Source organism: Caretta caretta, chromosome 11 (genome assembly GCF_965140235.1).
Source record: "Caretta caretta isolate rCarCar2 chromosome 11, rCarCar1.hap1, whole genome shotgun sequence".
NCBI lineage: Eukaryota > Metazoa > Chordata > Testudines > Cheloniidae > Caretta > Caretta caretta.
The window spans coordinates 37138826-37151065 of NC_134216.1; the positions used below are offsets into that span (position 1 = coordinate 37138826).

Genomic DNA, 12240 nt, shown 5'->3' on the forward strand with positions numbered 1-12240 from the left:
GTGTGGAATGTTGGTGTAGAGGGCTTCTACATCCATAGTGGCCAGGATGGTGTTATCAGGAAGATCACCGATGGATTGAAGTTTCCTCAGGAAGTCAGTGGTGTCTCGAAGGTAGCTGGGAGTGCTGGTAGCGTAGGGCCTGAGGAGGGAATAGTGCTGGATTTTTTCAATCCCAGCTATGTGCCAAATTCACTCCTAGGCTATAGAAGTCCACTTGGATTTCCCATAATCCTCTGACTTTATTTTAAAAACTCTCTTTATCAAATTTCCATGGCTTGCTTCTTCCTACAAAACCATTACCAGTGGGGCATTCCACCAGGAACCTCTCGTCTCTTGTAGCACTGAGCAACAATTTTAGGATTTGGTATCTCTGGGTTGGTAATTTTGCAGCTGACAAAGGCTTCACTGTTGCCTTATAAGGTTTGCTTTCTCATGTTTACTCTTTCTAGTGCTGTGTGGCCTCTTCCTATCTCTCATTCCTTTTCTTACAAGGGCTCCCTGCATTTCCCCACAGCTGTGGTATGGCAACTCCATACTAAAGCAAAAAAGGAAACCATATGCAACTTTCTGAGCTACAGTTTGTAGTTGGAAGAAGTGCTACTGATAATATTCAGATACCAGTGTAGATTGAAATTCTTCAAAAATAAAAGACAATTATCTCTTTATTTGATACAAAATAAAAGGGAAGTGTTTTAGCTGTTTTTTTCTCTGCTCTTTTTTACCTCTTTGTTGTATAATGGTAAGAGGGTTTTAATCAAATGATTGAAATGTGGGTTCAGGACTACTCAATGGATTTACCTTTACCTCTGGTTCAGTTGTTTATCCACACTAAAGTTTTGAAAGAGAAAATAGTCTAATATATTTTTATGGATTTTATTAAAAGAATAAGCAAACAAATGCAAAGCTAAACAAAAGTCACTGATTCACTTCTAGTTTATCTAAACTAATTAACAATAACACAATGCAATAAAAAAAATAAAGGCTACAACTGAATTTCAACCTAAGGATAAATGGATTCATTTATCTGGCTCGCCAATTACTACAATAAGAGTGGGTCTACACCACACAGTTAGGGAGATAAAACTGCATCGCTTAGGGCTGTGAAAAATGTCATGCTGTGTGCAATGTAATTAAGCTTACTTAAATCCTCAGTGTAGACAATGTTAGGCTGATGGAAGAATTCTTCTGTTGACCAAGCTATCGCCTCTCGGAGAGCTGGATTTACTACCGTGATGGAAGAAACCACTTTTGTTGCTATAGTGTATATAGTACATTGCAGCATTTCTATTATAGACATGCCCTCAGTAATTAAATCAGCTTGTAAGGTTAACACAAGGAAGAATTAGTTTAATACTTCAAAGGAATGTTAAGAGGGAAAACTGTTCCCTTAATTTAATCGGTTGGGCCAAGAATCTGCAAAAGCAGAAGCTAACTCTTCTCTTGGCTTTAGAAAAGTAGAACTCTTAGGTCTGGTCTACAATATGCGGTTGTTTCGGAATTAGCTGATTTACTTCGAAATAAAACTGATTCCGTCCACACGACCAAATCAGTTTTTTCGATTTAAAGGTCTCTTTAATCAGATTTCTGGACTCCACGTCAGCAAGTGGAGTAGTGCTAAAATCGAGATCGCAGTTCTGGGTTACAGGTACTGTGGACGCATTTCGATGATATTGGCCTCCGGAAGCTATCCCAGAATGCTCCCTTGTGACCGCTCTGGACAACACTCTGAACTCCAATGCACAAGCCAGGTAGGCAGCAAAAGCCCCGGGAACTTTTGAATTTCCTGTTCGGTCACCACCAGCACAGGCGATCATGCAGAGTCCACCATCACAGGCGACCACGCAGTCCCGGATTCGCAGACAAGCTCCAGCATGGTCCGAACGGGAGGTACTGGATCTCATTGCATGTTGGGGAGACGAATCTGTTATGGCAGAACTACGTTCCAAAAAAAGAAACGCAAATACGTATGCTAAAGTCTCCAGGGCCATGACAGAAAGAGGCTACTCCAGGGACACACAGCTGTGTTGTACAAAAATCAGGGAGCTCAGGCAAGTGTACCGAAAAGCCAGGGAGGTGAACAGGTTCTCTGGGTCACAGCCCCATACATGCTGCTTCTACCGTGAGCTGCATGCAATTATGGGGGGTGATGCCACCACTACCTCACCACTGTCTGTGGACACCTGCAACGGGGGAGTAGCACGGAGTGAGGAGGATGAGTTTTTGGAGGATGAAGAGGACGACGACGACAGTGCACAGGCGGCAAGTGGGGAATCTGTTTTTCCCCCTAGCCAGGAACTATTCTTAACGTTGGAGCCAATAGCCTCCCCCTACTTCCTCCCCCCACTCCCGGACCATGACCCTGGAGAAGGCACTTCTGGTGAGTGAGAGCTTGATCGGAGCCATGCAGTGGGGGGGGAGGGGAGAAACTCAGCTGCGCTGGGCTGTTCGCGTTTAGTTTAAAGGGCTCATCCCTGCTCAGAGCCTCATTAGAGCCACGCGGTCGGTGTATGTGTGGGGGAGGGTGTTGTGTGAAGCGATCATCCCAGAGAGCCCACAGGCCCTCCTTTTATATGGGAAACTCACCAGGCATTGCTTACTATGGGAAAGGGGCCCCAGCAGTTTGAAAGCATTGAAATGAATGTGGAAGAAGCAGAACCCCGCGTGCCCCTAAGACTTACCATGGCTGCCTGCAAGCTGAATTCTGTTGCCTGGCCGCACATGGTGGCTTACTCACACCGAAGTGGCAGGCACTTCAGCATAAGAGGCAAAATGAGACCTTGTACAGAAAGAACATGTGCTGTGTACTACGAATTGCCTGTTTCACTGAGAAAGAGTGCCCCCTTTGTTCTTTAAAATGTATCTTTTAAAATATTACCCTCCTTTTTTCTCCTCCCGCACCAGGTGCAAATGTTTCAATGCAGGCCCTATCGACTCTGTCCCAGAGGCTGGTCCAGATTAGAAGGTGGAAAAACCGAACTTGGGACGACATGTTTGCCGAGCTCATGCAGTCTTCCCACACTGATAGGGCACAGTTGAATGTGTGGAGGCAAACAATTGCGGAGTCGCGTAAAGCGTTACATGAATATGAAGAGAGGAGGGATGTGTGCGCTGAGAGCAGGCAGGATGCTATGGTCAAGCTCATGGGGGAGCAAACTGACATGCTCAACTGTACGGTGGATCTAATGTGGGAAAGGCAGCAAGACTACAGACTGCTGCTGCAGCCTCTGTATAACCGTCCTCCCTCCTCCCCAAGTCCCATAGCCTCCTCACTCAGACGCCCGAGAACACGGGGCCGGGAGGCTACGGGGACCCACGCAGTCAACCCCAGAGGATTGCACATGCAGCAGAAAGCTGGCATATCCAAAATTTTGATTTGGTTTCTGGACTTGTCCTTCCCTCCTCCTCCACCCCCCAACCCAATACCCCCCTCCACCCCAGGTCTAGCTTCTGATTTCTCTCAATGTTTTGTGCAACACATAATAAAGAACGGTTTTTAAATAATTGTGGCTTTATTTCCTTTCTTATATATGGGGGGGGGAACTCGAAGAGAAACAAACACAACTGTCACACCATACGCTGGCCAGTCATGAAACTGGCTTTCAAAGCTTCTCTGATGTGCAGCGCGCCCTGCTGCGCTCTTCTAATTGCCCTGTTGTCTGGCTGTGTGAAACTGGCCACCAGGCGAGTTGCCTCAACCTCCCACCACGCCATAAATGTCTCCCCTTTACTCTCACAGATATTGTGGAGCACAGAACAAGCAGCAATTATAATTGGAATATTGGTTGTGCTGAGATCTAACCGAGTCAGTAAACTGTGCCAGCGTGCTTTCAAACATCCAAACGCACATTCTACCACCATTCTGCACTTGCTCAACCTATAGTTGAACTGCTCCTTACTACTGTCCAAGGTGCCTGTGTATGGCTTCATGAGGCTGGCATTAAGGGGTAGGCTGGGTCCCCAAGGATACCCATTGGCATTTCAACATCCCCAACAGTAATTTTCTGGTCTGGGAAGTAAGTTCCTTCCTGCAGCTGTTCAAACAGACCAGAGTTCCTGAAGATGCGAGCATCATGCACCTTTCCCAGCCATCCCACATTGATGTTGGTGAAACGTCCCTTGTGATCCACCAGTGCTTGCAGCACCATTGAAAAGTACCCCTTGCGGTTTATGAACTGGCCACCCCGGTGTTCCGGGGCCAAGATAGGGATATGTGTTCCGTCTATCGCCCTGCCGCAGTTAGGGAACCCCAGCGCATTAAAGCCATCCACAACGATCTGCACATTTCCCGAAGTCACTACCCTTGATAGCAGCTGTTCAATGATTGCGTTGGCTACTTGCAGCACAGCAGCCCCCACAGTAGATTTGCCCACTCCAAACTGATTCCTGACTGACCGGTAGCTGTCGGGCGTTGCAAGCTTCCACAGGGCTATGGCCACTCGCTTCTCAACTGTGAGGGCTGCTCTCATTTTGGTGTCTTTGCGCTTCAGGGCAGGGGAAAGCAAGTCACAAAGTTCCATGAAAGTGGCCCTACACATACGAAAGTCTCTCAGCCACTGGGAATCACCCCATACCTGTAACACTGTGCGGTCCCACCAGTCTATGCTTGTTTGCTGGGCCCAGAATCGGCGTTCCATGGCATGAACCTGGCCCAACACCACCATGATCTCCCAATCACCACATGCCGTACTTCTAGGAACGTCTGTGTCCATGTCCTCATCACTATCGTAATTGTGCTGTTGTCGCTTCCTTGCCCGGTTTTGCAGGTACTGCACATACTGCTGGATAATGTGCGAGGTATTTACAATGGTCAAAACTGCAGCGGAGATCTGATCGGGCTCCATGGCTATGGTGCCTGCACGAGTAATCCTGGAAAAAGGGCACGAAACGTAGGAGAGCAGAGTGGCCGTGGAAGAGGTGCTGTTCGGTTCACGGTAGCCGAAAAAAGGCGGTAAATGTTTGTCTTCTGTAGCTTTCACGGAGGTGGGAGCCCAGGACAGACAACATGGAGAAGCTTGGAAGCGCGGTAATAGCGGGAGACCAGAGTTGGTGGTGGAAGCTGTGCTGCTCAGTTCACGGTAGCCATAAAAAGGCAGTAAATGGTTGTCTTCTGTAGATTTTATGGAGATGGGAGCTCAGGACAGAGAACATGGAGAAGCTCGGAAGCGCGGCAGTAGCCAGAGAGCAGAGTTGGCAGCAGAAGCTGTGCTGCTTGGTTCATGATGGCCGAGCAGATTTGGCAGTGGAAGCGTTCGATGAGGAAGAGAAAGATTAGATAGTAGAGATTACATAGGAAGATGAGAGGAAAGGAGAGGTGGATTCATAGTAGCAGGAGAGCAGCGGTGCACCGTCTGCTGAAAGCAGTATGGCATCTGCATGCCAAAAAGATGTGAAACGATTGTCTGCCGTAGCTTTCACGAAGGGAAGAGCGACTGATGAGACACACCCAGAAACACCCGCGAGAATGTTTTTGCTCCGTCATGCACTGGGAGCTGAACCCAGAATTCCAATGGGCGGTGGGAACTGTGGGATAGCTACCCACAGTGCACCACTCTGACATTCGATGCTAGCCTTGGTACTGTGGATGCACTCCGCCGAATTCACGTGCTTTAGTGGGGACACAGAAGACCATGTATAAAATAGCTTCTGAAAATTCAAATAGAATAATTTTGAAATAATTTCATGCTGTAGACGTACCCTTAGAATGATTTCTTCGCAACTTGACAATTTGGCACAAGCTGCCAATGCCTCCAGCACCTGCACACTAACCCAACAACTGAAATGAGACCGAAATATTACAACCCAAAGGAGACTACACACACAGAGACTTAGGAGGGACTGAGGTGCACCAGTGCCTGAGGCCCCCACAGTGGCAGGGAAATGATTAAATCAGATATGTCCAGATAATCCTGGCAAGTGACCTGCACCCACAGGCTACAGAGCAAGGCAAATCCCCCAACATCACTGCCAATCTGACCTGACCCCACATGTGGTGATCCATTAGCCCCTGTGCATGTGAGCAAGAAACAGCCAGCCAATGTTCAAAGAGAGAAAATGTTCAAAGCCCTGACCCACCCCCCAATGTTCCCATCCCCAGCCACGGCCATCCCTGATGCTTCAGAGGAAGGAGATGAAAATCCCTTCCAGAGTACATTGGGGAAGAGGGGAAATCCCTTCCTGATCCCTGTTGGTGGTTGGCTGAAACCCCGAAGCATGAGCTTTATGAACATAAGACAAACAGGAAGTGAGCCCCAGGGCTGCTCAGCCCTGCCCCCTATCAACACAAATCTCCCCATCATACAATTGCACTCACATATTTGTACAGCTCTCTCTTACAATGAATTAAGTTGCCCCCACAAGGTACTGGGATGCTGTTCCAGAACCTCAGCTCTCTGATGGTTATAAACCTTCTCCTAATTCCAGCCCGACTTTGTACATGGTCAGTTTAGATCAATGTGTTTTTGTGCCAATTTTGTCTTGTAGCTTAAATAGCTCTTTACCATCCTCCGTATTTACCTCTCAGATGTATTTACAGAGAGAAATCTTATCCCCTCTCTGCCTTCTTTTTGCTAGGCTAAACAAGCCAAGTCCTTTCAATCTCACAAGATATGCCTACCAATCCCCGATCATCCTACTAACTCTTCTCTCACCTATTCTAGTTTAAATTAATTCTTCTTGAAAATGGGCGACCAGAATTGTACACAGTATTGCAAATGAGGTCTTACCAGTACCTTGTACAATGGCATTGATATTTCTTTCTATTGACAATGATTTACCTAATGCATCCTAAGATCACATTTGCCTTTTTCACAGCAGCATCACATTGGTGGCTCATAGACACCCTGTGATTGATCCACACACTAAGGTCTCTCTCCTCCTCTGTCACTACAAACTGAAGAGCCCCTAGCTAGCAGCAGAATTTTTTTTATTATTAGACCCCAACCACATGACCTTTCACTTTGTATTATTCAATTTAATCACATTTTGTCACTCCAGTATTCAAGGTCACCCAGATCTTCCTGTCTAATGTTCCGATTCTCCTCTGTATTGACGATGCCGACCAGCTTTGTACCAACAGCAAATTTCATTAGCACACTCCTGCTTTTGGTGCCAAGATCAGGAATAAAAATATTGAATAAATTGGTCCCAAGACCAATCTTTGGAGAACTCTTCAGATTAGACGTTCCAACATATTGACCATGGTTCAACGTGGACCAATCATTTGGTTTTTCATTCTGAGGTTGCAGCAGAAGATTCCAGTCTGAAGAGAATGTTTTCTTGCAAAATCCATTAGTGACAACAAGCAGATGTCCCTTTATTTAGAGGACATTGAGGGTACGTCTACACAGCAATTAAAAACTTGTGGCTGGCCTGTGCCAGCTGACTTGGGCTCACAGAACTCAGGCTGAACGGCTGTTTAATTGCAGAGTAGACTTCAGGCTTGGGCTGGCCCACATGCTCTAAGACCCTGTAAGGTGGGAGGGTCCCAGAGCTTGGGCCGCAGCCTGAGTCCGGAAGTCTACACTGCAATTAAACAGCCCCACAGCCCGAGCTCCTGAGCCCAAGTAGCTGGCATGGGCTAGCTGTGGGTTTCTAACTGCAGTATAGAACTTACCATGAGAGACCCATGTGAGAAGGAGCTGGTAACAGACGATTGTCTAATGATATAAGGCCCATTCTCACTTTGCTAAATATGATTAACTGTTCATCAGCAATTATCCTTTCATACATTTCCACTCACTCCTTATGACAATTAGTAAGAACAATTTTGGGTGGTGGTGGTGGGGTCACCAAGGTAAGTACATGGTCTGCTCTAGTGCCCTGTCACCTTGTGTCAAAATCTGCTTTAACATTTCTTATCAGTATTAAACTTCATTTAATAATTGATCAAATAAAGTTATCCACGCTCAGATTCAAATATGGCCCATGTTCCCTATAACTGTTATGAGAGAGTTCAGATGATGATTTTCGTCCGTTATAAAAGCTGACCACTCGATGTTTAAATCATTTATTTTATATTCAGCTCTTTCTGATGAAGTGATGAAATGCTAGACTACTTATCTTCTTTTTTTGTTGGTTGAAGTTATCTATGATGACACCAATGAAAAGGTTCAAAGTGAAGAATGACCCAAAGATGATAAAGATGACAAAGTAAAGATACATATACAGGCTTTCTTCATACTTGGGCTGCTGCTCTGTCTACAAAATAAGGAGAAACAGCAAAAAGTCAGCACTAAATAATAAGAGACCAATTGTCTGAAGAGGATGTTTCTAATGCCTCCTAAAATTCTGCAATTATTTGTGTGTTTCAGTGGACACCAGGTACACAAAGCAGGTAAATGCATACGTGAGAGTTGGTACATTAAAATGGAGGTTGTCTGTGCACACTTACAAGTCATTTTTGAAAACTGGATGCACAGTGTTTTATTTCATTAAGAAAAAAGCAAGGAAGCCATGAAATTTGGCTATTCTTTGTTAGCCTTTGTTAATCTATTTTTATTTAGTTAGTAAAACGTAATGTAAATAACTACTGTAAGAAAGCAAGTTGCTCCATCTGAAATGCACACTTAATTACTTTATAAATTTAATTTGTATAGAACATTTACCATATTTTAAGCTTTCATTTTCACTGCCATTCAAATTAGATATTAAAGAAGTGTTATGTGCACCTTAGAGTCTACCCACTCTAAACAAATAAACTTAGAATATGTACTATACTTACATTTATGGAATCAACAGCTGCATACATTATATCCGTCCATCCTTTAAATGTAGCCTATGAAAAGGCAATGTGTTAAAATTCTGTGTCAAGCTTCAGATCAAAGAAAATGTAAAACATTTTATAATCATATTCTTATGAAAGAAAGACCATTTCCCACACCATGTATTTTCATATTCATAGAATAAAAGAGTACTTAAAGTATAGCAGTGAGAATTTTTTTTGCCACAAATTTTTTGGGGGCAAAAAAATAAAACTAAAATGCAGATATGGCAATACTGAAACATTTCACAAATTCATGTCAGTTTTGCCAAATTGTTTCAGTTAAAGAAAATTTTAAAAAAAAAATCAAAATGTTACATTTTGACATTTTCTAAATGAAATGTTTCAATTTTTCCATCTGAAACAACTTTTCATTTTTAAATCTCCTTTAATTTTATTTCACACAAAAATGTTTTTAAAATCTCAAAATCAAAATGAAATGTTTTGTTCAACACAAAGTGAATTTTTCTTCAAATTTTTGGTTTGACCCCACTTTACTTTTTTTAAAAGAAATTCAGACTTGCCAGTGAACCAACAAATCACTTACTTGCACAGCTCTACTTTAAAGTTAGTATTTTGGAAAGAGGTGAGTAAAATAATTCACAACAAATAATTTACCAATTAATTCAGTTGCTTTTTTTAATTTAATCACAGAATACCCCTGAATAAATTTTGATTTTCCTGGATGTCTTCATTATTTAAATCATTATGGTAACTCTTCAAAAGTCCATAGATGGGCTGAATTCTGGTCAACATCTGAGCTAATCAGTCATACAGCTAACTCACATGGTAATGTTTCTGTTTCCATTTTCTGACTGTTACAAGCATGAGAGGCTTTCACAGACCACTGTGGCTTTGAATTTCTCAGGGAGAGGATTGGAACAGCTTACAAAGAAAAAAGCAGAAAATAAGCAGGCTTGGGAAATGTTATGTATTTAAAGCTTTTCATTTTGGGGGCATTTAGGCTTTGCTCTATCCATTGTTCCTAGGCGAAAAAAATCTAACATTTATTGGCAGAGGACAGAGAAATTTTAATTTAATTTTCTCTTATCACATTCATACAAAGAAATTCTTAATTGGAAAGGCTGTAGTCAGATTCCTGTAATGGCTTCTCCTGCCTTGGCTCTGGAAACAAATTTATCACTCTGTAGTTGTGCAGACATTGTCCTCTTATCCTGGATAAAATAACTGAACTGCATTTACTGATGTCTGTAATTTTCTGTCTGGCACACAAAAGTTTTGAATGTGTATGTGCCTCATGATGGGCATTGTGAGATTCCTTTAATAGCCACTCTGCCAGGGTTCAGGACAGCAGTGTTGGGAATGACAGGTTGGTCCTTTTGGTGTGTTAATGTTGCAGCAGCATCCAATAACTAACTTCCCTTTTCTGGTCATCAGCATTCACAGTAAATAAGGCAAATATTTATACAAACAGTAAAGGGGAAAAATCCCTAAACCCATGGTTTAGACACCATGTTAATGCAAGGGAATCATCCTAACATGGGCACACAGTATGATGTCACCATAGAGAAATGTTGTTTTTTGGGAGAGCAAAAAAACTAGCAAAAACAGTCAGTCAGGGAGTTTTACAGATGATCTGATGTAAGTTGTGGTCCAGTCACAGAATGGTGCACAGGTTGACAGTATATCTGAAAAAGGAGAGTTGGATTTATATAGAGGTAATACATTTCATGGTGGTTCTTCTGAAATAAAAATGATCCTCCAGGATTGGAGGAAAGGGAACATAAGGGTCATCCTGTGGTGTGTCATAGGATAAAATGTACTAATGGGCAGGAAAGAGAGATTGCCATAGTATGATGTTAACATTTTACTTCCATAGTGTCCAAAAAGAAAATATTCAAGAGATGGAATATGGGGCTCAGTGAGAAATGCACTAGGATGGAATAGGTATGCCACAGGGACCAGAAGAGATTATGGAGACTCCCAGGGTATTGCTGTCTCTGCTACTCCATATAGGCAACCAGAAATATAAGTGCAGCATCTGATAAACAACAAAGGAAGAAACCATGGTTGTGGAACTATTTTTCTACTGACATCAGCTGTCCAACTAATGCAACATTTTTGTGTCATGCAAATAACACAAAGCACAATTGCTGCAATATATATATGCTAATCAGAAAAGCCACAGTGCACAGCAACATAGTTCAGATGGAGGGAAGCCTTCCTAATAACCATGTAGTAGGTAAGGACAAGTGCCTCCACTTAAGCAGCAGCAGAGTAGCCAGAGTGCCAGAAAGAACAGCTCAACCTCAGCAGGGACAGTGTCTTCACATGAGGAATTACCTCAGAACACTGGACTAGATGGACCATTGTTCTATCTCTGACATCAGCTTGCGCTACATGCTTCAAGGAAGGTATGAGAAACTGATGAATAATTATGGACTAACCTAGGTCAAATTTCTTTCTAATCCCATCAGCTAGTGGTTGTCTTGTGCTCTGAACAACCAGGTTTATATCGGTTATATTCTGTAACCCATTTATCCGTATATATTTAATCCTTTTAATCCTACCAAGCTCTTGGCCTCAATATTATCTTGCAGTAATGAGTTCCACTGATTATTTATGAAAATGACTAAATGAGCTATATTGCACAGAATGTCACCTTGGTTTTGTACTCTAAGATAAATAGAAGCCTCAAATAACTTCTCTATATCATTAATTATTCTGTCCCCTCCTCTCTAAACTAAACAATCCCAATTTTCTCCCTTCTCACATGAAAGTATTTCCATGCTTCTAGTCATTTCCCCCCCCTCCCATGCTGCTTCTTTGCACTATCTTTGGTCAGATGGGGTCACCAAGATTGAACAGTGGAACTGAGCATTCCAACTAAGGCTGTACTGCTGAGCGAGACATGATTTTCTCTCCCTTTATGCATCTTAACATTTCATTTTTAAGACCAACCATTCAGCTTTCCACAATGATGCCCAGGTTTTCTTCCTGGGTTGTCATAGTTATTTTATATCTAGCAATGTGTGTAAGCAATTCAAATAATTCTTTCCAATGTGTATTATCTTGCACACTGGACACAAAAAACAAGTATTGAGATAATTTACAGGGGCACCATATATTGCAATCCAAAGTCCTTTTATTGAGTATATACTGTGCAAAGATGTTGGGATTTCCCTTTACTTTCCTTAAAAAAAGAAGTCTTCCAAAAGCAAATGGGATTCAATTTTCAAATGAAAAAGGATGTGGCAGAGTTCTATGAAGCAGTGAATGCTTCAGTATAGCATGCCCTTTGGTGCTACAGTGGCAAGAGAGGTCCACCCGAGCTAGGCTTTTGGCTCAGTTAATAAACCACTAATCATATATCTATTAGCACAAACTGCCTCTGTCTTAGAAGCAACTGTGGCATGTGTCAATATACGGCACCAAGCCTGGGTGGATTTGAGAAATGCCACATTGCCACCAATATAGTGGAGAAACTAGATTGTCAGAGGAGAGCTGTTGATGAGCTCCTC

General features: G+C 42.9%; 2 protein-coding genes across 6 annotated transcripts in view; one reads left to right on the forward strand and one right to left on the reverse strand.

The window, feature by feature from the left end:
- Positions 1-12240, forward strand: part of LOC125645230 (uncharacterized) — a 104844-nt gene that overhangs the window by 63565 nt on the left and 29039 nt on the right. Inside the window, exon 1 of one of the 4 annotated variants that reach the window (XM_075117922.1) lies at positions 8209-8332. The exons of the other annotated variants lie outside the window; for them this stretch is intronic. The gene's annotated coding sequence lies outside the window, so the exon portion shown is untranslated. Of the gene's footprint in view, positions 1-8208; positions 8333-12240 lie in introns of those variants that run through there. 4 annotated transcript variants of the gene reach the window in all.
- The window catches only part of LOC125645232 (sodium channel protein type 2 subunit alpha-like), a 210369-nt gene that overhangs the window by 7597 nt on the left and 190532 nt on the right, over positions 1-12240 (reverse strand). For both annotated transcript variants that reach the window (XM_075117912.1, XM_075117911.1), the window contains exons 23-24: positions 8720-8773; positions 8059-8196 (exon numbers count right to left, since the gene is read on the reverse strand). In XM_075117912.1, the coding sequence (XP_074974013.1) occupies positions 8059-8196; positions 8720-8773 (192 nt within the window). The remainder of the gene's footprint in view (positions 1-8058; positions 8197-8719; positions 8774-12240) is intronic.